Here is a 27,671-nt window from a genome sequence, read left to right on the forward strand (position 1 = left end):
TGGTTTTAGTATTGGCCAGTCACTGACATCTTTATTTTGAAAGTTTGAATTCCCAAATATGTCTAAAGTGCATTCTTGCAGCTAAGCTATAGCAGCATTTGTTTATAAACCCTTAAGAAGTATTCAGACAAGAGCTGGAAAAGTCACAATAAAAAAGTGTGATCTAAATATATTTTTCCTTAATCACCTAGGACAAAACACTTGTGTGAATTAGTTTATAAGTATACAAGAAATATACAAAATAATAGCATTATTAAAAAGTTCACATGGCAAGGCATATAATATAAAAAGTGTGCTGAATCCTAGATATCTTTGGAAACGTCGGGGGAATCTCTGATCTGCACCAGCATCTGATGTATCTGAGGTCTGTGGTATTCAACAAAGCTGCAGTTCTACAGGGTGACTCTGAAGACTGCTGGCTCTGCTTGGAGACATCACCAACACAAATGAAAATGTTCTCTCGTTACTGAAACCGGTAGGTCAAGGTTTCTTGCGCCTAAAATGTGAAAACCAGCATTTAGTATTGACTTTTGCGATCAGTGATACATCCATAGCAATTAGATCTCCTAGGAAGACTTTACAAGAACTCTTTTATCATGGGAAAGTTCAGATCCTGAGATAGCAAGTAACAGTTATAAACTATGAGTCTCCAATATTAAGTTTTAAAAGCAGGACTTCCCGCCTTTATCCTACTGTGGTACTTTTCCAACTTGCCTGAGGAATACCTGTGTTAAAAATGGACACACAGACATGTATAGGTAGACATAGGAAAAGAAAGGGTTTTACTAACATGGAAAAAGAATGGGGTATGCATTTAACAGAAGGAAATGTGTGATTCCTTCCCCTACCGTAAATTCGGCCACCCCGTTTTATTTTACTGAACACTTAACCACTATAATGAGACCAAGAGGCATGTTCAGAAAGAATGAATTACAGAAATTGCTGTCATCCCTGACTAAAGCCTCCAGCCTCCCCTCCTTGTGGGTGATCTCAGTTCAGCCTCTGAGATCTGAGAGCTTTATGAGCATTAGCAAAGTACGAATAAGAGTGACCAATCTTCCATCACCTCCTGTTACTGCTCTTCCCAAGCCTTCTGAGGTTCTCAGCACCGACTGCGGCAGTCTGCCAAAGCACCCAGATATTCCAAGGGGTAAACAGAAACCTCATAATGTCCTCTTAAAGTGGACGGTAGGGAGAAGGGAGAAGCCACACAGAAAGGCCCAGTTAGTCAGGACTCACTTGGGTTGTGCGTGATGCTGATATCCGGGTCCCAGCTGAGATCCTGCTCTCATCTCCACAGCCACAGAACACTGATAGGAAAATTACAGAAGAGGAAAAGATCAGCTCCTCTGTGCAGTCTATAAAGCAGTTCTGCTCAGATGGGTTCAGCCAAGGTGACACCCCACATTGCTTTCTAGTGCAGCACAGACAGCTATGCTAAAATACCAGGTATCTGCAGTTTATTTGACTTAAGCCACAAAGATGGTGAGCTCGAAGTGTCCGTAGACATCATCTGGGTAATTTCCTCGGTTTAGATGAGGAAGAAATGGCCTCCTAACACCACCTGCCCTTCCCATGCTCTTTCCAGGGGAGCCTCTCGTCAGGAGTAACAGTTCCACAGGGAAGTTGCGCTTGTGTGAAGATTCCCACCAATTTGATGTGAATTCTTGTCACTCTGCAGTGACGCTCTCTGACCTGATTCTCGTACACTGAAAACAAGGATTCTGAACCAAAGAGCTCCAATGAGAGCCGATCCAAACGAGCATGAGTCCCTTGGCAGGTTTGCTAGGAACAGAACTACAGGCTGCACTGGCAGTGTGAGATCCGACCTCAGCTGCTTCCAAGAGCCAGACAAACAATAAGCAGGGGGGGGTTAAAAATAGGTTACCCCTTATTTTTATTAAACAAATATTTACCCCTACCCTTGTTTCTACATCGGTCCATTCAGACTCCGTACCATCTGGTTGGGCAGGTGCTGCCGAGGAAGATCTTCGCTTTCGCCTACAGAAAAAAGGGAAACAATACGCAACAATTATTTTGCGTCCAGGAACAGGAACAATGTTAAAAATAGGGAAATATCACTACACTCCTTCAGATAATTAATGATACATTTCATAGGATGTTGTGTTCTGCAAGAATAAGCAAGCTAAGAAAACAATAGCCCTTGATGGTCACTCACCCAGTTGGCGATTCTTGTTTTAAAGTCTCAATATCGGTAAACTGAACAGATTGTCCACCACCTCTTGTTTTATAAACATCACCCTGAAGTCAAGAGAAAAGGTCACCATTACACTTTGATATCCCAAGTGATAAATGTTTCAAACTGAACTTGAGATTCTCCATAAACCAATAAAGTCCCATCCACAAAACCAGATGGTGTTTCTAACTGCTGGGTCTGTACTATTAAAATACTTCAGAAATTATCTCTCACTAAACAAAAGTCCAGTGCAGTATCATCAGTAACATACTTCAGAATATTCCTTTTTGTTCTATAAAAACCACACCAAGGATCAAGAAATCTACCAGAAATTTCTAAATGTTCAAAGGCACTTATACTTTCCTCTGGGTATACCCCACCCCTCATATTCAAATGACAGTACAGTCATGTTTGTAACTCTGGTTATACTAAGAATCATCATCTAAATTCAATTTGATATGAAAAACATTTTTTCCCAGTTGCCTTTTACTCCCCAATTATTCATTGACTCTGCAATCAAAGGAAAATTTTTCTACAGGAAGGGAAGGGAAAGGGCTCTGGGTAGCTCAATAATAAGAAATTTTGATAGGTCACATTTTAATGTGGGCTTTTTATCTAGAACTAACAAATAGTACAAGTTCTTTGGGCTTACTTTTAAAGTAGTGGTTAAAACTATATTAATTACAGTATATAATAGGATCCTCTAACAGAGGATCCGGAGAATCTGAGCCTCATTCAGTACAGAGCAGCTGATTTAATTGTAGTTTAGCAGATTCATAGCCTGAGCAGTTAGTTTTCTAACGAACAAACACAAAGGTCAAAAAGGTCTTATCAACACCCATTTATCTTCGTTGACACCGCCTGTGTGTCATCAAAGGAATAGAAGATTAAGTGGTTTTTTGTGAAGTTGACATTTTGTATGTTTTTCGTCCAGTGTAAATTTGTTTTTACCTTGATTAGTTTAGTTTCAATCTCCCCATCGGAGGCTAGTTCCTGGTGGGTCAGCATATACTTCTCACACTTAGCTAGTGCCTTTTCATTTGCAACAGATACTGTGATGGCATGAGGGACATGTGGCTGCATGACTGTTTCAGTTTGCACGTTAGAGGCAGGCTTATGATCTACCCATCTGTCTCCTGCAGAGCGTGATCGTCTGTGTCGGAGACGAATTGGTGGTGCGTTCTGATCAGGTTGAAAGAGGAATCAAGAAACAAGCATAACCCAGAATTAATTTAAGGGTATTATTAGAAGTGCAGCAGGTTTGGCTACATTAGCTGATGATCATATCAAAACAAATGCACAAACATTTTCAAAAGCTAAATATGTTACTCAAATGATTTAAATGTTCTCTTTGTATTTAAACACAAAACCCACAAACATCTCTTAAAACCATCTTGTATGTTCTACGTTCTGCCAGGGAGCTTCCGTTTCAACAAAACAAAATGGAAGGAAAAATTCTGATAATGCTACTAGGCTTTCCTGTGTAGGTGGTATATTCAAGACCATTCATTTCACATTCTTGATCAAAACTGTTATCTGTGCCTGTCGTTGTGAGGTAATCTGTTAGGTCCACAACTGTGTTAAAGGCTCCAAATAAGGTCAGTAAAAGCCTTAAACATGTCACAGGCCTCTAAACAAAAGAGAAAACACTCCTTCTACAGAGACGGACAAAAAAATGAAAGCTAATGGCCTGTATGTACAAAATGCTAAAGAACATAAGGTATAATAGGAATTCTACGTATAAAATGATCCAGAGAACGTAAAAGAACTACTTCTGAGTACTTTCTGAGACTTTAAAAGTTCAAATAGAACTTCATGAAAAGTTCAAACACAGTGATGGCTAAAACATACCAACTATTTTTCTCAAACATTTCATGAAGGTTCTAAGAACCAAACTAAAAATACAGTATCAAATTAGTCTCCATCAGTCACACAATAAAAAACTAGTTGCTTCCAGTCAACTATCATGTAAATTTGGGGAAGTTAAATTTAGCACATTCAGTCTAAGAAAAGGTATCTCACACACAGGACATAGTTCCAAAGATACCCACTGCTTCAAACATCTCCTTTTGTATAACTAAAAGCAAATGAAACAGTCTGTTACAGGCCAAACCCTTCCAAGCTGGTTGCCTATGAAGATCCCAAGTTGAAAATGCCTGTCTGGGGCGCCTGGGTGACTCGGTTGACTTGATTTTGGCTCAGGTCATGATCTCACAGTTTGTGAGATCGAGCCCCATGTCGGGCTCTGCTCTGATAGCAGGAAGCCTGCTTGGGATTCATTCTCTCTCTCTCTCTCTCTCTCTCTCTCTCTCTCTCTCTTCCCCTCCCTTCCTCTCTCTCACACACACACGCAAATAAACATTAAAAAAAATAAAATGCCTGTCTGGAGAACTGCAGCGTTTCCCCTAATAAGCACAAGCAACAGCAGAAGCACTGGTGAGAAATGATGCTGCTACAGAACGTGGGCAGTCAGTTTGCCATGCAAGATGCCCAAGCCTCAGAGCAACTAGGAAACCTTCCATTCTTAAAGTGGCCTCAGGCTCTCTCACAATCTGTTTCAGTTTGCACGTCGTTACCATTTAGCAAAGATGATAGTTTTCCTGAACACATTTGGCAGTAAATAGATTATGAAACAAGCTTCAGAAAGATAGTTCTTACAATCTACTATCATTTACCTACTCGAAGATATTTAAAATTTCTTCCTCAAATTTACACTTCAGTAGTGTAAATTCAGTCCACCTGACTTAATTTTTGGCCAATAAACCTAGATGTGTAGATACTAGCCTAAACTTTGCTGCACTTCTAAAGAGATTTGATTTCAAGTGAGAAGTTAAAGGATCGCTAGTAAATCCTCTTAAGTATCTCAGAGCCAAATTGGATAACACGTTAATGCTGACCAGGCACAAGCAGGCCTTGAATAGTGTTCAGTCTATAAACTTTCATGAAAAATAAAGGGGATTTATTAGACTTGATCAGAAACTCTATCACCATAATTTTCTCCCTAAAAAGGTTTAAAGCAAAATCTGCAAAGTAAAAAACTCCGACTTTAGAACACATCTGTGCAGGGTCTTGGTAAATACCTTGCAATTAATTCATCACTATTCCTGAATAATCAGGAGTGCAGGTGATCTAAATGAAGCTTATCTGTACCTAAATTGTACAAGAAAGGCTAAAGCAAATACTATTAACTTGTTAAAAGAAAAATTCTAAAAGCCATATTAAAATTTTACTAAATATAAATTCACAATATTAGCTTGGCCCATTTATTCAGATTCAAAGTAAAAAGTTTATCTTAATCCTTAAGAAAACTTAAACAGGAATGACTTTAAACACCCTTGACTGAGGCCAAGCCCTTGTAAATCGAGATAAAGCTCTTCAGATTAAAAGCAACTACTGGACATGCAAACCTTCAGTAGTTTCACAACAGACCTGGGGTATTCAAAAACACTGAATGTCATGAAAATCAAAAAAAGATAGATAATAAGCCCTTGCAGGGCATTTACTTTGTTAGGCTCATGGATTAAAAATAGAGGATATTTATTCAATTAATGTGAACTTTCTTGGGTTTGGTAAAGACTGTTTATACGGGACAGTCCTCATTAGGGATGAAGCACCACAAAGTGTATGACTGACTTTCAAAAGTTTGAGGAAAACAAGATTGCATATCTATATAGATAATAACTGGTAAATCCAGGTAAGGGGGAAGGAAGCCACTGTGCCATTCTTTCAGCTTTTGAGTTTGAGATTTTTCAAAATAGAAAACATTTGGAGAAAACATTTTTAAAAACAAAAGGTCAAAAGTGGCAAAAAAAATTTGAGGAAAGGAAACCAAAAGGAAAAACCAACGGAAACCGCCCTCAGCACTCGCACCCCTGTCTGGAGTGCTTAGGAGCAACTGCGGAGGAAAACACGATTACTCCGGGCCAGCCCGGTTGACCTGTGTTCCTTGGCATGGCTGCTGTTACCAGATACGTTACAGCTTTTTCAGATTGAAGAGCTAGGCCTCAATTTCAGGGTGATTTCTCCAAAAAATTAACAGAGAAATTAGACCTTATTTATACTGGAGCTCACCCGTCTTCCGTTGAGCTTTCTGAATCAAGTCACACACAAAAATAATAATAATAAAATAAAATAATGAAAAAACAAAACGACAAAAAACCAAAAAAAAAAAAGCAACCGCCACACGAAAGCCCCCAAGATGACGCTCTGTGGCTACAATACTTGAAGAGAATGCTGGCACTAACCCTGCAGCAGCGGTCCTCTTCTGTTTCTACCTCATTTCTGAATGTGGGAACCACCTCCCTGCCTTCGGTCCAGTACAGCCCTCGCCTTCTGTCTGACACGACACAAGTTTTACTTTGTCCTGGCTCCTGCTGCCTACGCCTTGCAACAGATGTGACATTGAGAGGTGTGTTGTACGGAGGAATTTTCTGCTCCCACTCCGAAATACAGGAAGCTACAGAAATGCTGCTGCAAGAGTTAGAGCGCCTATGGAGCTGCGGCTGGCTCAGGAGTTGTTGGCCGTTGGGAATCTGAGCGATATAGTTACTAGAAAGCTAAAAAAATGGAAGAGACGTTAATGAGCGAGACAAACACTGAGAGAAACAGTTCACTGCTTTTCTATAATTTTAGCGCACGAAGACAACTCTAGACTTCGTTTTACTGAGTTAAAAAAATTTTTATACCGAATGCACTGAATTGGCGTTGATGGCTAAATTTAGAGATATTTATGCAGAGAAGTTGGCGAAACACAGTAAGTAATACAAACGACAAGTGCTCATCATAGAAAGTCACCTAATCCGAACAGATTTTCTCCAGTGCGGGTTACTCCACAACCACATAACTTACAGGTACTGGTGACGGAGAGACGGCTCTTTGGGTCACTTTCTCCCGGTCCCGCTCCCGCGAAGGTCTCTCTGGCTTTTCAGCTTTGGGCTCAGTAACAATAGCCTTCAGTTGTTTCAGTTTTTCATCTTTGACCCAGAGTTTATTTTGCATCTCCAGCTGCTTGGCTGCCACCCGACGCTCCTAGGTTGGCGACAGCGACGCACATCTAATTCAGTTACACCAGACGGGCGCAGCGCGTCACCCGGACGCATCGTTTGCCAAGAACGACAGTCCTCCCGTCCCTCCCGTGCTCGCCAGGCCAGGTCACTGGTCAGGAGCTGGAAGGGCGGGCAGCGGCTGCTGGAGCCGCCGCCACCACCGCGGACACCCTCCCCCGGGGACGCGAGTGGGGAACGCTAGGAGCGACACTCACGCATTCCTTCTCCCACTTCATTGTCGTTTCTGTCACCATGCCTTGCAGCCTGGCTTCCAGTCTGCGTTTGTCAGAAAACTGCCGCTGCAGCTTCTGGTTCTGAGCTTCGAGTTCCTGCTGCAGGGTGCGCTTGTCTTCCTCATAGATGGTAGTCGTTTTCTCTAAAATCTCAATCTGGGGAAGCAGACCATTCTGTTCAGTGTGTGGCACGTAAACACTGCACGTAGCTGTGAAATAAACTCGCAGAATTTGCTTATGCAGGCACAGTTGTGGGAGGAAAAATCAGGGAGAAAGCAGTTTCCTTTAAACTCTCACCTGAATTCCTACCTCCATTCCTAGAAGCGAGAACTTTTAAACGAGTTTCTCACAGAAAAGATGTTTTAACCGACTTTGTGTGAAAATAAGTTTCCCCTGAGAGTAAGACCTGAATTCTCTATTTTAGGCTGTTCTCAGACCAGAGAACACTGTGTTGGTTGAGATGGGCTTCTCTGGAATGAATGGGCACCCCCTAAATGACACTCAGTTAATGAGAGCAAACGTGCTTCACCAGAAGTCAAAAAGCAAGCTACGAGCAGAGCCGAACTCTAGAGAGCCCTCTGGAAAACTCACCTGTTTGGTCCAAGAACATTCCCATCGATCGCTAAAGTCTAACTCATAAAATTAAAGAGCATTATTATCCCTTGAATGCTTTTCATTCCCATTTCCTGTCTTTGGGGTGAGGCGAGGACGAGTAAGAACGCAGTGGCGAGAGGCTCTACAGCAGAACAGCTAAGGCAGAGAGAGCGGTGCTCAACGGCCAGCACGTACGCCCATAAATGATGCCGGCACAAACCTTGTATTCTAAAGTTTTGTTTTTCTTCTCCAGCCGTTCTATTTCCAACTTCTGTCCTGAGATCACCTTTTCTTTTTCATTTAGTTTTCCTTGAATGTAGTTTTCTTTATTTAAAACAGTATTGTCAAATTCTTGCAACAGGGCTTTGAAAGTAATAGCTGAAACAAAAGCATGCAGGCCAAGTTTACTCCAATTCCAAGATGACCGGTGGAATCAACTTTTACTAGTCGGTACTTTGTAAAATGTAGCTAGTCAGCAAATCATGAGGGTTAGTCCATAAAGAGTGTGAGGGGCACCTGGGTGGCTCAGTTGCTTTAAGCATCTAACTCTTGATTTCCACTCAAGTCATGATCCCAGGGTTGTGGGAACGAGCCCTGAGGCAGGTTCCACACTGAGCATGGAGCCTGCTTAAGACTCTCTCCTCTCCCCACCAGCCCCCGCTCTCTCCCTCTCTCTCTAAATTAAAAAAAAAAAAAAAAGAAAGAAAGAAATCTATGAGAGACATTCTTAAAGGCTGTTTTTCACTGGAAAACACTGGGCCTTTCATTTTGCACTATGACATTCCCTCGTCAACCCTTATAGGTTAAGTCCTTTGCTTCAAAACAAGTGCGAAAACTGGATTTAGGATCAGTTGTGGGACTTGACAAGTTACTTAATTTTTCTGAGCACATTTCCTCATTTCAAGACGGATATAAATACCACTCATCTCACACCTTTCTTACGAAGATTTAAATGAACCGACGATGATAAAAATTGTTGATCTGTTTCCGAGCACTTAACTACATACCAGGCTGTTCGCTGTTCTACATGATTTTCATAAATCATCTCATCCCCACGACACCCTCCTAGATAAAACAACTAAAATCTCCATTGTGCAGACATGGAGAGTAAGAAATACATGATGAAGTAATTCGCCCAAAGACAGTTATTAAGATGTAATACATGTGGGGCGCCTGGGTGGCTCAGTGAGTTGAGCATCTGACTCCGGCTCAGGTCATGATCACGATCTCACGGTTCATGAGTTCAAGCCCCGCGTCAGGCTCTGTGCTGACAGCTCAGAGCCTGGAGCCTGCTTCGGATCCCACTCTCTCTTTGCCCCTCCCCCGTTTGCGCGCGCGCGTGCTCTCTCTCTCTCTCTCTCTCTCTCTCTCTCTCTCTCACAAAAAAACTAAAAAATTTTATATATAAAAAAAGATGTAATATATGTGAAGTGCCTTGCAAGTAAGTGACTAGTAAGAACTAAAAACAAAGTAGCTATTACTCCACTCTTTTGTGTCCATCAGTGTAAATTTTAAAAAGGGACCGTATACACACCCACCCACCTCTTTCTTTTGTTTTATGATCTGTGGGAAGGTTCCGTGTCAGTCTAATTAAACAATGCCTTGAGTACTAAGTGCAGAAATAACCCTTCCTTAAAGATCTGCCCCACCAAAGAACTCCGATTCACTGCCTATTTCTGGAGGTGAAATGATCGCAGACCGCTTTTGGCCCTTACATTGTTTGTGAAACTCCTCGATCATCATCTGCCGTAGGTGATGTCGTTTCTCTAATGCTTCAATCAGCCTGGGAAGAGTCTGCTCATCGTTGATATCCAAAAGTTCACAGGATGGCAAAGGTGGAAAACTCTGTAAAACTACTTCTGTAACCAGTGGTTCTGTGTTGAATTATAAAAAAAATTACAAGAAGTTACACAGGAGAGAAAGCTTATTTAAACAAGTTTAACACTGTGATTAGAACCCCCAAACCCCGGTTCAATTAACCATGCACTTAGAGTTGTCACAATCATACTTCCTTTAAAATGAATTACAAAAAAAGGAAGAGTGGGGGGGAAAAGTTACAGTATGTAACAAAAGAAATCTCATTTATACTCTGGTTCAGAAATTTTTACCCCCCTTCGTTCTTGGGAGGAAGGGAAGTAAACTGTTGTCTCATGTAAAATACATCTGAAGAGAGACTGACAGACGTGCACATGATGTAACACCAAATCATACCGTCTCCGACTGGACCTCCCCGAGCCTGGTTTCTGTATCTCCTTCCAGGAGTTAAACCACAGATTGCCCTGTCTACTGGTCTTGCCACTTCAACCTCTTGGGTCACTTCTGCAAATCTCATGACTTGCTAAGATACAAGACAAATGGGAGGTTTTTAAATTTTTTTTTTAAATAAACATATCCAAGCCTTTCTTCAGAAATTACTTAATGAAATAATAGATTGGTCATTAGTTCCGTAACTAATGGTTCTGTATCAATTTTAAAAATATTTAGAATGTCATTCTTCACATCCAAATAGTTGTTTTCTCCATAGAAACTCTGAGACTTTATAGGATAAATACGTTAAAATTACCAAGCTTTCTTCATAATCTTCAGCCTTTGGATTCACACACACGATCATGCGTACTTTACCTTCCCCATCAAAGTAGTTCTTGAACAGATGGGTTAACTTTGAATCTCGGTATGGAACCATCTGTAAATAAATTCAAATCCAAATATATAAGGCCAAACAGTGCGTACAAACAAAGCTACAGAAATGATGAAAGGCTGTTGCTTACTTTGTTAGTTCCATACATTTGATTTTCTCTCAAGACTTCCATACATGTTCTTAGTGTCATTAATGACTGGTTAATGTTTCCTGACAGAAAAATAGAGACAGAAGACATTTGAAAACATTAAAGTAGCTAGAGTGTGGTCTGTTTGCCTATAAAATCCCTACTTCATAGAAATATATGGAGGGGTGCCTGGGTGGCTCAGTTGGCTGAGCATCCGAGTTCAGCTTAGGTCATGATCTCATGGTTTGGGGGTTCGAGCCCATCATCCGGCTCTGTGCTGACAGAGCTCATAGCCGGGAGCCTGCTTCAGATTCCCTGTCTCCCTCTCTCTGCGCCACCACCCGCCCCCCGCCGCCAAAATAAACACGGGTGCGCATGGGTGGCTCAGTTGGTTGAGCATCAGACTTTGGCTCAGGTCATGATCTCGCAGTCCCTGAGTTCGAGCCCCACATCAGGCTCTGTGCTGACAGCTTAGAGCCTGGAGTCTGCTTCAGATTCTGTGTCTCCCTGTCTCTCTCTGCCCCTCCCCCGCTCTCACTCTCTCAAGAATAAACATTTTATAAAAAAATAAAAATAAAAAATAAACACTAAAAAAACCCCAGAAATACTATAGGAAATTACAAATAACAGGTTATAGTGGCTAATTTCAAGATCACTCCCATATGGCCTGGCAGGAACATTCTATAATAGCAGTGTTTTGAGAGAGGTTAAATCCCATCCCTCAAGAATTCTATTTAAAGGAGTGCAACGTTACACTTCCTGGCCCATAAAGTTTCTTCCAAATCTTAAATTCTGTGAGAGAGTGTATTAGATGCAGATGTTTAATATTCTCTATTAACATATTCTCTACAGCATGACAATTTCAGGCTGTAGTTGGCTCCATCAGCACTGAAGTGTCCCCTGCACCAGGAGGGCCTCGTGTTTCTAACAATCATGGGTCTTAGGGTCCAGCTAACTGCGTCCCTTCCACATCCAGACAAGGATTCCTTGGGCAGCATAATTGTTACTTCTGACCACTCTGTTTGGATTTCTGAGCCAAGGCAAGTCTGACAGATTAATTAAGCCTCCCATGATGCAGGAGATCCCATTTGCAGAGACTCCCCCTTCCCACATACGTAGCAATTTGTTCATTTTAGAACCTTGATTAAGGTCAGCTAACTCCCACCATGCTCTCATCCTTGGCCACCTCTCAAAACAGAGCTCGTCTGTGCCTCCATAATGTCCCATGGTTCATGAGTCCTCCTCCTTGACCCCAACTCCCAGTGTCCTTCCTGCTTCCGTTGTGTTCTCTGGAACCCAAATTCCTGTTACTAGACTTCCCCACCTCCTCACACCTCTCACAGAGGGCTCCATCCATCTCTCACTAATTGCCAGGGGTTCTGAACCCAGGGTCCATGTTATCCATGGGCACATTTGGGGGAGTCTGCAAACTTGGATGGGAAATAAATTACACCTTTATTTTGTACTGACTTCTGAAATTTAACAGTTCCTTTCAATTACGAGCATAGGCCAAAAAGTAGTATTAGTGATACCTGTGATTTTTATCAGTAGAAATCACAGGTAACTTTATAGCACATTACAGTTTATTGCTGATCTCAAGATATTTATGTTCATTACTGCTTTGAAATTATGTAGTTTTAAGACCTCCTGGTGGATCTTTAGGCATTAATAAGGAAGCATGTAAATTACTGTAATGACAAATGCTTTAAGAATACTGTTAAAAACACATTTTAATCTAATCGGTTTCCTTTGTGATCCTATGTATTTTATATTATTCATTCAGAAATCTTCTGTGAAGCGTCCATGGGCTTCACCCTGCAGCCACGGCGCAAAGCCCTGCGGCGCTTTAACTACAGAAGGGCAGTGCCGCTTCCCCCCGCAGCCTAAGTAAAAGTTGCTTGTTTTCTAAAGCCTGACATTTTATGAGGACGGTGAGCAGAGGGAGGCCAGCAAGATTTTTCCTAGTCCCTAGCTGCCATGCCTTCAGTGCTCCCCCTACACGCCCGGGTCATTTCTGACAAGCTGCCAGAGGCCCCGACTCCCTCAGCACATTGTTCTCCCTTTAGCACGGGAGCCGCGCAGCTATGACGGGCCCTGGAACCTTGTCATTCAGAACCGCACCACCTCTGGAAACCTGGGCCCCCCCCACCATCTCCCGTTCTTCTCATGCCCACGGCCTAATTTTAGTCACACCTGTTCCTCATCCTAGTAACTCTGGTAGTCCTTTCTGGCTTTTTCCCCAAAGCATCAGAACCCTCCAGTTTCTACTTTCTTCCGTTGAGACAAACCTCTTTTCCCATCAAGGTTAATCCTTTGTCATACCCTGGATCCCAGATTCTCTATCTACATATACATAATGTGGATTTTTTTGTCATCTCACCTGGCTACCACCTTCTCTCTCCTTCCAGGCTCTTTAAATCATTTACCTCAAGTGTTTGTTCCTCAAGGCTCTGCCCTCAGCCTGTTCCCTTCTGTCCTCCAAGAATAATCTCATCTCCCCTATTGCTTCCGTCATATTGGCAAAACCTAAAGCTGTAAACCTCCAGTCAGCTCTCCTTCCAAATGTGTGCACCGCTACGTCCAGTTACTAGGCACTTCACCGGAATAAGCTACCCGTGTCCAACACAAACTCGAACCGCCCACACCTGCACCTCAGACTGCTTTCTCCTCAGTCAAGATCTTGGATCTGCCCTTGCCTCTCCCTGCCTCTCCACATCCAGGTGGCCTTCCTAAACTGGCTCACTTTTGTCCAACCCTTGCCTCTAGGTCACATGATGGCTTGTGTGAATTACTGCAAAAGGCTCCCAACTGCTGTTCTTATCTCTAGACCTGCCTCGGTACATTAATTCTCTACATAGGAAAACAATCTTTCTAAAAGACTAATTCCTCATTGACTTTAAGGACCCCGTATAACAGCAGAAAGACACAAGCTTTGAGAATTCACCCGGGCTCCAGTGTTGGGAAAATTCATCTCTCCCAGCCCACTTCCTCATCTGAAAAATGGGTATGATACAGTCCTGAAAAGTCAGAATCAAGAAATCAAGCCCAGGCATAGTAGATACTATGATACACACTAGTCCTTTAATAATAGGTAACCACCATTATTCCTTCAGGACAAAATTCAGACTTTTTAGTATGACAGACAAGGATCCTCGTGACCTCGCCTTGCTCTGCCACCCCAGTTGTCATAGGTCATCAGCCCACACCATTTCAGTGACCTTGACTCTGCCATTTCCCCCCCAAACTTGCCCTCACACACACACCCAGATTGGATGAGTGTTCAGATACCAGCACGCAGTAGGTACTCCATGAATGCTATTATGTGTAAAACGTAACATGAATAGCTACACTAATAAGAGACTAAAAACAACACCAGCAACAAAACACAGATTCCCTTTCAATTTGTTTTTGTGTTCAAAGATTTTCCCCATCTCCAGAAGCCAATTTTCACCAGAATGAATGTTGGAATAACTGTTAAATCACTTAAGTTTAAGGGCCTAGTACTTACATTACTGGCAATAGATACAATATGAATGTAACTTGTTTTATATTCATTTTAATCACTTTTTCTTCGTTCTTTTTTTTTTAAGATTATTTATTTACCTTGAGAGAGAGAGAGCAAGTGAGCGAACCAGGTGGGGAGGGGCAGAGAGGCACAGAAACCCAAGCAGGCTCCACACTGTCAGCACACAAACCGACGTGGGGCTCAATCTCACGAACCATAGGATCACAAGCTGAGCCGAGATCAAGAGGTGGATGCTTGACCCACTGAGCCACCCTAGCGCCCTGCTTATCTTCATTCTTAAGTCAGTGTATGGTCATATATTGACACCAAACCAGCATAACTAAAGAAACAGCACTGACCCCTAACTTTAGCCTCTAAACTATCAAATTACCACCTATCAATAAGCAGATGACAGACTGACACTGCAAGTTCTGGAAAGTCGTAGCAATCACAGTAGTACTGTGCTCTGCTCACCAGCTTCCCGTAATCTGTTCCCTTCTGCCTTCGTCCGATTAGTTCTTTCACTTCCGGCAAGATCTACCAGGGACAACTGGCTTATCGTGATTTGTTCCTTTTCCTGAAAGGAAGATCATAATGCCAATAACACAAGGTGTAACTGGTTTATGGTGTTCTTTAATTACATTCCTGTCAACAAATTATTAAGTCTTACGAATATAACATTTGCACAATACAAATGGTAGGGCCAAAGGATACATGTTCTGGGGGAAGAGTCTGCTAAAGGCATCTGGGCTAAATGAATACACTGGTTGGTGAAGGGGACAAGGACTTGCCCATCGTCTGCTGTCTGCATTATACCATGAGCTTCACGAAAGCAGGGACTGCCTCTCAACCAGTGTTGTTCCCTCCGGCATCTCACCTAACACCTAGCATGCAGCAGGAGCTCAGTCCGCATCTGCTAAGTCTAGAAAAGACCTGTCCTAATTTTTCTATAACCGGATATTTGACAATTTTATAATCAAACAACTTCATAAAACTCTAATTGTAGAATAAGAAATGAAAAGAGGTACATAACTGATATTACTAGATGTGATTCAAAGGAAAGCAAGTGTATGTGAAGGCTTGACTTACAAGCATTTTCTAACTAACATTTACGAGTGCTGTCAGTCAGTTCTTAGGCACTGGCCTAAGAACTCTACATGCACTCCCTGCTCTACTCCTCACAACACTGTAAAGAGTTTATAACCAGTCAGACAGCTAGTAAATTAACAGGAATCAAAATTCGAATCCTGGTGGTCTGCAATACCCTGCTGTAGTCATGCCATGAGGAGACCTTCTCAGTTTCAAATGGAATTACACTTTAATAGCTTAAAGTTATTAAATGATTTCTACTCCGGCCCAAATGCTTTTACTAATTGATGTAAGCCTTGTAGCACGACAGGCCCAGTAGTAACGAGTGATCAGCAGACAGCAGCCCTACTGGCCTATCAGCCAAGAGAAGAACAATTTAGAATTGTCATCTCCTGAACCGTACCTACCCTGGGAAGTTAACTGCTGACATTTCAAAACCATTAACTGAATTCCCACATACAAAATGAGTCTTCAGAGAGAAAATAATGATCCGTACCTACTTCTCACTTTATCTCCTCTATTAAAGAGATTTATAAAGATTTGTAAACCTTTTTCACAGCAGAATTCCAGGTTCTCAGGTTCAATAGCCAGTTTCCCAGAACTACACTCTCTAGTGCAACAATTTTTAAACGTCATCACCTACTATAATAATTCTAGAGCAGTCTTCATTGCGGCGAAACTTCCCTGCTTTAACTCTAGTTCCAAAAACTAAAGCTTCAGTTAAAACAAGAAAAACTCCACACACTACACATTTACCTGTAAGACATTGTCTCCATCTGCATCCAAGGGAGCCTGCACTAATTTAATGTTGAACACGCTATGGGAACGGCTGGACTCACGATTCAAATGTGTGTTAGCAATACGTCTCTTTTTCTGGCCTGTGATGACAGAGACATCACTGATTAAACCTGAATTCGATCACTACAGTACTAAAAATTTAACTGCTGTTAAATTATAGTAGCAACTCTCAGGAGTATACTTATTGTTTCAGATTTTCTGAATGTTAGCGTGGTTTCTAACCTCTCCAGAAAACTTCAAAAGCCTCCTCAGTAGATTTCACTTCTACTTCTGTACATCCTGCAACATACATGTTATGGTTCTTATCTTCACGAAGCAATTTGGATTGTGGTGGTCTATGAGAAAGAAGAAAACATTAGTCTCCTAAATTATGGGATACTAATATCTCAGTTTAAGACTAGGACTAAAATGCCAGGCAACATGACATCGACTCTTATAAGGGAATAAGCCTAGGCAAGAGCTCCGAACAACATTAAACTTGGGTAAGTGTAAGGATGTATAGTCAAGATTAGTTACATAACAGGAGAACAGGAACCTACACTGTTTTAGAAGCTTTGCTATAATTTGTTCTAATGAAGCACACACAACACTTTCTAAACAAGTAGAGATCAAAATAGTAAGACGGCAGCATCACATGCACAGGTTAAGCATCAGAATCTAGCTGGCATTTCCCTGATTGTAAAAGAGAGAGCCGGTCCCGACATCAGAGTCCGCAGAAGACAGATTCAGGAAGAGTTTGGTTTATACCAGGAGTGGCAGTCCTTTCAGAGTGGCTGCTCGAGTTCCAGTCTGTACGGTAGGATAAGGATAGGAAGGGCGCCACCTGCTCGGCCTGCCTCATGCACGGTGGGGGCACAGGCGAGTGCCGGCCACCACTGCTCAGTGAATGGCAGGCTGCTGGGAAGCAGGGAGGGGCTTAGAGGCAGCAGGCAGCCCAGTGCCAAGGACACACCAGCTCCGTGCAGACTCGCCACAGATGCCAGCCGCTAGTACAACCACACCCTTCTCCTTAAGAAAAGAGTCAGCATGGTCACATACACAAACTCTGTGCTCCTCATGGGCGTGCTGCAGCTGTTCCACCTACCGAAGGAAGAGGGTGTGAGCTACGTGACAGTCACAGGATCGGCTCCTCAAAACCCTCCACTTGTAATGTTTCTTCATCGTGTGTAAAAACACTTAAAAGTTAACCAGCTTGGAAGAGCCGGCTAAGCACCACCCTCACAAATTAAATCCGAATTCAGGGCCAAATACGCACCCGGTGGGTTCATTCAAGGAGTTACCAGAATGGTTGTTACAAGGCGTGCAAGGCACATTTGTCAGCCTTCCTTTCGTAAAACCAAATAAAACCAAGATAGGCTTCTTTGAAAATGATCGCATTTAGAACCCACCAAAAAAGAACCTTGGCACGTGAGCAAAAAGGCAAGGGATCGGTAGCAACGAATGACATCACAAAAGTTTAGGAAAATGGGTACACGTGACCGATACTCTGAAACAAATGGGAAAGTAAGTAATCTGTACATTGTTTAATGTAATTTATTAAACTCTTTCAGTCTGATGATTTTCTAAATATCCAGCTGTTTCTCCAATAATGTTCAATTAGACACACACACACACACACACACACACACACACACAGGTCTACATCCTATTTATGTTCTGAGAGGCTCTAACAAAGACAGCATTGAAGATAAACATTTAGCTTGAGAACAAAACCATCAACTCAAGAGCAAGATACTAATGTTAAATGAGACTCCAGAGTCTGCTCTGGCACAGGCGCAGATTGGGATGCCAGGCTGGAGTTGTTCTTCAGTCTGAGCAGGCCAAGACCCAAGGAAATCTAAGGAGTTGTCTTTTAACTCTGGCAGAGTGACGCTACAGATCACTTCCTATGTATGAATCAGTGATACAAGACCTGGATTAGTTGTATAGACAATAGCTTTGGGCTCCTCCCCGTAGAGGTCACTGACCACAGATGGTTAATGTGGCTACAAACTCCCGACACTAGATATTCGGTTCTTGAAAGGTAACCGCAGGTAACCCTCACCCTTAGGACACTTCCTTATGTGATCACGATGCTTCTCAAGATAACAGCCCCGAGGCCAAGAGTTTTCAAAAGTAATGTCTAAGGTGAGTATTCAGGTCTCTCTTCTCCTTAGACACCTTAACCCCCCGGTGCCCTGACACAGCTGCAGATCCGGTCAAGAATAAAACTATGCACCGAACGCCAACCGTACGATACACAAGTTACCTTTCATTTTGAAAACAAAAGTATGATTACCATTTATCACCGAGGAAACTAAAGCTCACTGAGGTCGAGTGGCTTCCCCAAGGTTAAGCAGCTAAGGTGGGACTCTCTCCACTACTTACTTAGGCTTTATGGGATCAAACGGCACCTCTTCCAACAGATCATATATGTAATTGTTATATATTTCAATATAAGAGACAAATACACCATAGACACTGTCTTCATCGACCTCTTCTGCTTTGCAAAATTCTTGTACGTTTATCATATCTGCAAACTCTGGGTCTACTTGTCGTCTGAAAAAAGAAAAGGGCCAAAAAATCTGCTTACTCATCGTGAGTCGGAATCAAAAGTAAAGATCCCAAGAGGAAACTGACAGAGAGAACGTAAGCGGCCTGTCACCGCAAACAGCGGTGCGTAAAGCAGTCTGTCCATGCTCCTGGTCAGCCAACAGCACCGCCGTGTCCTCCCGCAGACACACGGCACCGGCTTTTATACCCTCTCCACCAAGAGCGGCACCTTCTCTAAACAGTAATTCAAGAACACTGTGCTCCAAACCAAAGAGGACATCTGAGCAAATAAACTTAATTAAGAACATTCCTCAACTTTGATCTCACTGCAGTCAACCGTCAGACCAACCACCCTTCACTTTCACCATCCCGGGTGCCTGAGGAAACCAGCAGACAGGGTTCCCCTCAGGCCAGTGTCACACACAAATGTAATTACTTACTTGCCAGAGGGGGTCTTTGGATTGGGCATGGCTTCCCTTTTCTGCCGTTCTAACAAGGCGTCAACTTCACACTGTATATCCATGCTATTCCGGTCATTAGATTTAAAAACCTGAAGTGGAGGGTAAAATCAGACCATGATTTTTAGACTTGACTTAAATAGTAAGAGACCTAGTTCAGAAATAAGAAACATTTACTATGTAAGGTTTCAGAATGTACCCAGTTTATTAGGAGTTCTCCCTTAACACTATATCCACAGGTATCTCCGTCTCTATGCCCTCAGGTGAACTAGTCACAACACAAAAGAATTACACTTACATATCGTTTGGCTTGAAATGTGCCTATACTGTTAAAGATCATGTCCAAACAACGAGGAAGCAGACCTCCTTCCCCTGGAGAACCAGTCATTGTGTGAGTTTTTCCACTTCCTGTCACACCATATGTAAAAAGGAGACCTACAATGTAGCAAGTCACATCGAGTTATAGATTAAGTCCTCCGCTCTTTTTCCTTCTTTCATAGCATTAAAAGACACGTAAAATTAACCAGCTCAAAAAAACAGGGTTTATACCACCCTTAATGTTTTATACCACATTTAACAAATTAAATGTGAGTTCAAGACCAACCCTAATCAAATACATAAGTATCACAAGAGTTTTATGAGGCAGACAGAAAGGAAAACGCAGTGAAAACTCCAGTACCCATACCATTTTTGCCATGAATGAGGTCATCTACCAAGGGATTAGCCACAACATCAAAGAGCTCCTTCTGGGTGGTATGAGTGCCAAATACTTGTTTAAATGAATACTGAGTCTGTGGACACGGGAGAAATAAAAAGCATATGAATGGCATTTCACTCTAAGCTAGAAATACATCTGTTTTAATGTATTCAGATGTTGCTTCAAGGTGTAGACACAAAGGAAAACCATGAAGTCTTTAAATTTGGAACCCTTAAAAAAGGATGATGTACCTCCATTATACCACTTATAAATGATAAAGATTTACAGTTATAACTACTGAAGAGAATGTAGAAGTCTTAAGCCCACTAACACGTCACAGACCACGGCAGATTTTAGAGGACAAAGAGCAAAAATGACCATGACTCAGTTACGAACTTGTGAAAATCATCGGGCATTATTACTCCATACACTAGTTTGCTCTTTTAAAGTGACACAGCAGTCGGCGCCTGGGTGGCTCAGTCGGTTAAGCGGCCAACTTCAGCTCAGGTCATGATCTCACCATTCACCGGTTCAAGCCCCACATCGGACTCTATGATGACAGCTTGGAGCCTGGAGCCTGCTTCAGATATTGTGTCTCTCTGCCCCTCCCCTGCTCACACACTCACACACTCTCTCTCTCTCTCAAAAATAAATTTAAAAACATTAAGAAAAAAATTTTTAAATGGCACAGCAGCATAAAACCAAGTGTCTTATTGTACTGTTTTAAAACCAGAAATGAACTATAAATTTAATTTCCTGAGTTCTTCTATGAAATTGTAAATAAATCGTGACCTTGAAAAAATCACTTCAATTATCAAATCTCTATCAAAATAGGATTATTACAAAGTTATAATCATAGTACCAAAAAATATTACCAAACTCCTACCTGGAAAATTAGGTTGGGGGTTATAAGTATATTTTAATGTCAATTAAATTGTCCTAACTGGGCAGGGGCTGGAGTTCTATTATTCCCATTTTTGTTATTTTTTTGTTTTTTTGTATTACAGACCTTGCGGTTTTGTCTGTGACCTTCTTACAGGTTTTACTTCATGAACGTCAGTGCTAGGTTATTTGTTGTATAAGTATTTGCTGGAATTTATTACGGAGTATAGCCTTTGTCAAGCGGGACCGCCTTTCCTGTTTCGTACCCTTTTCCTTAAATTCAGGAATGAATTTAAGGAAATTCAGCCTGCACAGATATCACTATCACAACCCTTACGTTTTTTAAAGTAGCAGTTTCGTCCCCCCAAGAGGAGACACGTACCGATTAGTACTCAAATATATAATAAGACAGCAGCTGACCCTGAGCAGTGGCCAGGCACTGCCTTCGCATGGCAGTGACTCGTCTCACTCTCACCTGTGATTACATACTGTGAATTATGTTCATTTTACAGCTCGTTATAGATCACACACACAGCCTACTTCGGCTAGGCTAACTCTTCACTTTGCAGAAGTTTTTATTCTAATCCTGTAGATCAGCTGTAGAGTTCATAAGAAGTATAAAGAATCAGACCAGGGAGGACACACCTCAGATAGTACCAGCAGGTTAGTCAGATGACCTCCAAGTCCCTGTGAACAAACCCCTCCTTTCCAGTAAAGAAAAGCAAGGCCCAGGGCAGGCACCTGCCCAAGCCTACAGTGCTGACTGGTTGTAGCCATTTTCAGTCCAGCACCCTTTCCAATTTTCGGCCCTGCCTTCTGCCACAGGCAATGAGAGCTACTAATCCCCACCAAACTTTTTGTCTACTTATACATGCTTGAAAGTAAGTCCAATTAAAGAAGTGAAGTTCTTCATGGTAAGTTAACTCTCAACTATCTGACATCTTCGAAAACCCAGTCCTCCATGAAGCCTTTCCAGACCATTCGTGCTTCATCCATATTCACTGAATGGGGCACAGGGCAGAGAAGGTGCATATCCTTGAAGCTTACACGATAGCAGGGGAAAGAGACAAAAAACAAACCTCTAGATGCGGTAAGTGCTACCAAGGAAGCACATAAAGGGCAGAGCGGGAGAGAAGGGGCTAAGGTGTAAGGGTGCTACTTCCGATAAGGTCGTCTGGACAGTCTCTCTGAGGTGGCGATTTTTAAGCTGAAATCCAAAGATGAGGAGCCATCCATGCTAAGAGCCAAGAGAAAGAAAAGTCCAGGCGAAGAGAACAAGCCTGAAGCAGGATCTGGGCTTATCCAAGGAACTCAGGATCGGATGAGTACTAAGAGAGGAGGGTGGAGAAACAGGAGGCAAATTAAGCAGGGTTTTGCCCATTTAAAGACATTCTGCCTTGAAAGATTTTAAACAGGAAAAAGGTCAGATCGGATTTATGCTTTAAAAGATCTCTCCGGAGGCTTTTAGAAAATGGACTGGAGAATAAGATTCAGAGTGGAAGCGAGCAGTCCAGTTAGATTTCAAAGTAGGGTCAGCAAACCAGTGGACCTCTGAGAACTGCTTGTTTCCTATCTAGGAGGAGATAATTACAGAAATGGAGAGTAAGTTTAGAAACTTCTGTAGCCACCTGACACGGCTGCAGCATCCCCGCACGTGATCAGGAGGCTCATCTCGTTGAACAGATTGTAAGCTCAGTTCTCCATGGTCTCACTCAGATGGCAATGCTGCACAAAAGGATCAGTCACGATGCACTGAAGATTTTAAAAAGCTGTTCCTTCAGCACCGATCATTTGAGAAGTACTAGTCTTGGTGATTCATAACAGGGCTGAGACAAGGGTGGTGCCAGTGGAGATAGAAACAAAAGGACAGTTTCACATTGGAGAAGGGATAGAATCTACTGATACATGAGATACAAGGGGAAGAGACAGCGGTACCATTTATTTGGGACAGAAGACAAGGGAGGAAGTGATTTAGAGGGAACGTGTAAAATTTCAGGTGCCTCTGTGACATCCAGACAGTGGACGTTTGACTTTAGAGCTGAGGACAGGTTTCGACTGGAGATCAACTCCAGAATTACTGTCACATACATAACCAACATTTAAAGCCATGAGAAAGGGTAGAGAAGAGAGTCCTGGGTGAGGGCACCTCAGTATTGAGAGGTTGGAAAAGGAAGAGGAACCTGCAGAGAGTGGCCAGCGAGAGCCGAGAACATAGAGACTTGGACGGGGAGACGGCAGAGGGCTTCAGGAAGGAGGGGACTGCTGAGAAATACATTATGAGGACAAGAGGCGTCTGTCAAAATGTTAGCGGCCCGGAGACCACTGGTGGGCTTCTGACGGTTTCACAAGAGCAGTGTGCACACGAGTGAGACAGCTCGACAGTAGAGACAACGGCCCAAATAAACGTTTTCTTCTGCATTCCCACAGTCCATCTCTTTCAGCACACCTGCTGTCTCCTATCGATACGAAGGTTACCTGTTTTCTATCCGTGCCCCCAGTTAAGTTGTAAGCTCCATAAAGGCAAAGATTGTGTCTCACCCATAAAATCTCCTGCCCTGCAGCTTTAGTGCAAGATGTTTGAACTGCATTCAACTCACTTTGCTCAAGATTTTACTAAAAATAACACTTCACAAGAGGTCGAAACAAAAACACAATGCCTATTGCTATTTTATTTTTAAATGTTTATTTTATTTATTTTGAGAGAGCGAGAGAGAGAGAGAGAGAGAGAGAGCGAGCGAGCAGGGGAGGAACAGAGAATCCCAAGCAGGGTCTGAACTATCAGCATGGAACCTGATGCAGGGCTTGAACCCATAAACTGTGAGATCATGACCTGAGCCAAAACCAAAAGTCAGACGCTTAACCACTGAGCTATCCAGGTGCCCCCCGCCATTGCTACTTTAATCTGCTTATGAAATAGAATATGTGTGTGTGTATAGCCACCTAGCACAATCATTCTGCATCAAACGATCCCTGACATGCTCTAAAAAACAATATCCAGTACAAGAAATTACATTATAAAGGCAATCCTCTACCTCTAGGATACCAAACGTATGCCTAGCCACACTTTATATATGGTGGTTATAGGGAAGTAATAAACAAGTTTTTCAAAAAAGTAGAAACGTGAATTTTGTTAAATGGAAAAAAATGAAAAAGCCCTTCAGGAAAAATCGAGTAAATCATATCAAGTAAAAATAGCTTGGGTCCAATGGCAATTACCTCCTTATAGTCTCCATTTCGGTTGAGTCTGTAACCCTCAGGAGTATGAAGTTGAACGGTCGTATTATTGATCACTTCTATGCAACACTCTTGATCAGGAAGGCTCAGTGGGCGCACCCTACAGTATACCTGAAAATACAGGAAGGGACTTTAAGAACAAAGGTTGACTTTTTACCTGACTTTTCATTTAAGCTTCCCGTTTGTTCGTTCAACATTTGGTCTCTCGATATTAGAGATTCATATAAACTTAGAGCCATGAAAACCAGAACTTGCTACCAGAAATGGTCAGATGCACACAGATATATTAGACATTAGAGAGATTTTTAAATGCACCTACAGTTGAAGTAAATTTGGATAACAAAAGCGTCAAAGTCACACAGCTTCTCTTCAGTCGTACAGGCACAAATTTAATAAAGTTATACTATTACTAATTTAAAAAATCTCTAAAGTCAACATTACACAGTGAGAATTTGAAAAGCTGTTAGAATTGTTTGAAACTGAATGTCAAGCAAAACTTGACAGCTTAACACGCAATAAATATACAAATAAAGTATAAAGTGCAACACCCTAAACACATCTTCTCAATCAGTGATAGGGTTGAGGAAAAACTATTCAGCTTGCAAACAGCATCTAGTTCCCTCAACTTAGAACAAGAGACACATTCCTGTGCCAGTGAAGGACAGAGCGAAAATACCTCAGAGCAAATCAAACTACTATTTTTTGCATTTGACTTTAAAAGCAAGGTCCCAGGTCTGAAACTAGTGAAGTATGTGCAATTTTGAGAAGTTTACTAGACTGAATTTAGCTATTCTACAGCAGAGTCTTCATGAAGCAGGCCATCAAGTACTATTGAATGGTGGTGAAATGGGGAGGACGCTCACGGGAGCAGAAAGTCCTACCTCCAGCCGAGAGTAGGAAGAATTCTCTGGGACAGCTGAAGAACATTTTTCATCATCTAATTGTTCAAATCATAATTAGTTACAGGAGTTATGCAATTGACAACCAAAGACTTCATTTTGCTGGACTAAAGAATCCTACACGGAGACAGAATCTCAAAGCTGAGATCTCCATCCCTTCCAAGCACACACAGAAGACGGAAAAGGACTGAAGAAAAAACACACAAACAAATTCACAGAGAGACCTTACCCCAACTGGGTCTTTAAGACTCGTTTGGGATCCTTTCTTCACTAGAAGTTTCCTGGGCGTCTTAGTCCTCCTGGTCATGGGTTAAAAAAAAATTCTGTTCAAACCAACGTACAAAAACCTCACCTCCAATTCACAGGGAGACAACCTTCCTAGAGCTTATAAAGTTATCCCTTAGCAGTTCCAAAACCTCACCCCCCAAATAGCAGAAGAATATGCTGCATTAGAAGAATGTGACACACATAATGCAGAAGTAAAACTGGGTTTAGGAGACATTTTTGGTTCTAGATGTGCCTACTTACTGTTTGAATAGTTCTGTATTTTAAGTAGTTTGCATATTTTCCTGAACAATTTTACAGAAGCATGACAAAGTTGAAAAATCTACAGATAATTGACCACACTCATCTTGAAGGCACTTATCTATGCCCACAAGCACACACACCGCTCTGACGGCCCTTGCCAAGGCAGACTGACAAGCTATTGGCTTCACCAAATTATAAAAATGCAGATGGAGGGGCACCTGGGTGGCTCAGGTCATGATCTCACAGCTTGCGGGTTCGAGCCCCGCGTTGGGCTCTGTGCTGACAGCTCAGAGCCTGGAGCCTGCTTCAGATTCTGTGTCTCCCTCTCTCTCTGCTCCTGCCCAACTCGTGCCCTCTCTCTCAAAAATTAACATTAAAAATTTTGTTTAAATAAAAATAAAAATGCAGATGGACGGATCCATTTTTTCATCAAGATCAAGGTCTATACTTTTAAGGAACAACTGTTTATTGAGTTCTCCACGCTATCATCCTTTGTCCCCAAACAAAATTTAGTCTCCAAACTGCAATTTCTCTTGCTCTCTTAGAAACAAAGGAAAAAGATATTTTGACTTCAGTTCACCAATTTCTCCAGCATGCCGCTTTCCTCCACCAACCCCCACATATATCTGTCGTGTAGATGAACACTTAACATCAAAATTAAGTGAAATTACTGGCATGGGCTACGGATTATTAAAATATTTTCTCAACATGTTCCAAGATGAAACAAGCAAATTAGTGTTTTAAGTACAAACTATTACGGTAGGTTTACTTAAACTCAACCTTTTTTTTTGTTTTTTTTTTAAGATATTTTGACTTTGGCCTCAAGAGAACAAGCTGCTTTTTGCAAATGACAGCCCTCACCTCCGCGCAGGGATTGCTGTACCCAGAGCGGTGAGTGCTCCGGACAGCGGAGCAACGCAGACCGACTGCGGGAAGGGTGGGGGGGGGGGGGGTTGGAATGTGGGCGTGGGCGCCCGTGGGCGGAGCGGGGCTGTCAGCGGCCCCAGAAACTGGTCTCCGTCTCAAGGCCACCGGCTAGGCTCAGAAAAGCACGCCGCGCTCCCGGGTGCCAGGGCCCTCCAAAGACCGAGGCCTCCTGGCGCCCTCAACCCCGGGGCACAGCCCGCGCGCGGGGAGACCCCCGGCCCGCACTACCGCGGCAGAGTGCAACCCGGACGAGCGGGCGGACAGGAGGGAAAGGGCTGGGGGCGGCGGTCCCGGAACCAGGTGGATGGCACCCCGGCTAACGGGGACTCGGGTCGCGGCACAGACCTCCCCGCTCCCCCCGTGGGCCGACCTTTCCTGCCCCCGGGAGGCCGGGGCGGGACGCCGGGCTCCGGGCGGCAGAGGGCGGGGTGGAGGCTGGAGGGCGCGCCGCGGCCGAGTCTCCGCGCCCGGGTTCCCCCTAAGCGGCCCACGCGGGGGCTCCCACTTTGGGGGGCAGCGGCCCGGGCCGCGTAGGTATCCGTGCAGACCGCGCGGCCGGCTGCGACGGGAGACGCCGGCCCCGGCCCGGCCCGGTACTCACGCTGGCTTCATGGCAGCGGGCTCCGTGCTGCCCGGAGGCGCGCGCGGGACGCCGGGCTCGATCTGGCGGGCTGGCGAGGGCGGCAGGCCGCAGGGACGGGCCACGGGAAGCGGGACTCCACGGCTTAGGCGCGGCGCTCAGAGAAGCCGGTCGACGCCGCCGCGAGCCCAGGTGAGCTCGCGCCCGGCGCATTTCAAACGGGCCAATCAGCGCCCGCCCGCGGGGAAGGGGCGGGGCCTCAGAGGAAGTGACTGCTCTGCCGGAAGTGGCGCTCGTCTCCTAGGCGACCGCGGGAGTGAGGCGCGAGTTGTCTGCGTCTCCGGGCTGCGCTCAGATGTAATGAAGTCCATCCCCTTCCATTTTCCCATGAGGAAACTGAGGGCTTATTTTACTACAGTACAAGAAGTCCAACGGAAGGGCCAGTCCAGCGTGCATTCAGAGGTCAGCGGGGTTCCCGCACAGGAGTGTCCTATTGTGCGGTGCCCTGCACAGCCAGACTCCGCGTCTGGCTTCCATATCACCACATCATGTTGGCGTACTCTCTCCCCCCTTCACGTTTCCTGGGTTCTCCCTCCCTGGTTCCTCCAGCTCTATCTTATACATACATTCTCTTGTCAAATTATTTTCTCTTTTATCACATTCTTAACAATGTTTGATCCTGAGCATTGCTAAAAAGAAAACCACTGG

At 43.3% G+C, this 27,671-nt stretch overlaps 1 protein-coding gene and 1 long non-coding RNA gene across 11 annotated transcripts in view; one reads left to right on the forward strand and one right to left on the reverse strand.

The window, feature by feature from the left end:
- Positions 1-27,233, reverse strand: KIF23 (kinesin family member 23). Of its 10 annotated transcripts, none has more exons than XM_043554028.1 (24): positions 26,985-27,216; positions 25,158-25,227; positions 24,012-24,140; positions 19,902-20,007; positions 19,515-19,651; positions 19,199-19,308; positions 18,594-18,764; positions 17,265-17,306; positions 16,449-16,561; positions 16,185-16,306; positions 14,814-14,916; positions 10,838-10,917; positions 10,633-10,752; positions 10,281-10,407; positions 9,785-9,943; positions 8,290-8,447; positions 7,458-7,631; positions 7,046-7,225; positions 6,442-6,753; positions 3,149-3,379; positions 2,180-2,262; positions 1,917-2,001; positions 1,240-1,310; positions 1-496 (listed from the first exon to the last, which is right to left on the reverse strand). In XM_043554028.1, the coding sequence occupies exons 1-24, from the start codon at positions 26,993-26,995 to the stop codon at positions 481-483; spliced, it is 2,910 nt and encodes a 969-aa protein (XP_043409963.1). In that variant the 5' UTR covers positions 26,996-27,216; the 3' UTR covers positions 1-480. The 10 variants fall into 10 exon arrangements, with proteins under 10 accessions (XP_043409963.1, XP_043409964.1, XP_043409969.1 ...); XM_043554029.1 differs by having other exon boundaries at positions 1,923-2,001; positions 26,985-27,174; XM_043554034.1 differs by lacking the exon at positions 6,442-6,753 and having other exon boundaries at positions 26,985-27,233.
- The window catches only part of LOC122467605, a 35,199-nt gene continuing 7,909 nt past the window's right edge, over positions 382-27,671 (forward strand). The window contains exons 1-2 of the long non-coding RNA XR_006293022.1: positions 382-479; positions 26,261-26,347. This is a non-coding gene — a long non-coding RNA (uncharacterized LOC122467605). The remainder of the gene's footprint in view (positions 480-26,260; positions 26,348-27,671) is intronic.

Source organism: Prionailurus bengalensis, chromosome B3, assembly GCF_016509475.1.
Source record: "Prionailurus bengalensis isolate Pbe53 chromosome B3, Fcat_Pben_1.1_paternal_pri, whole genome shotgun sequence".
NCBI classification, from domain to species: domain Eukaryota; kingdom Metazoa; phylum Chordata; class Mammalia; order Carnivora; family Felidae; genus Prionailurus; species Prionailurus bengalensis.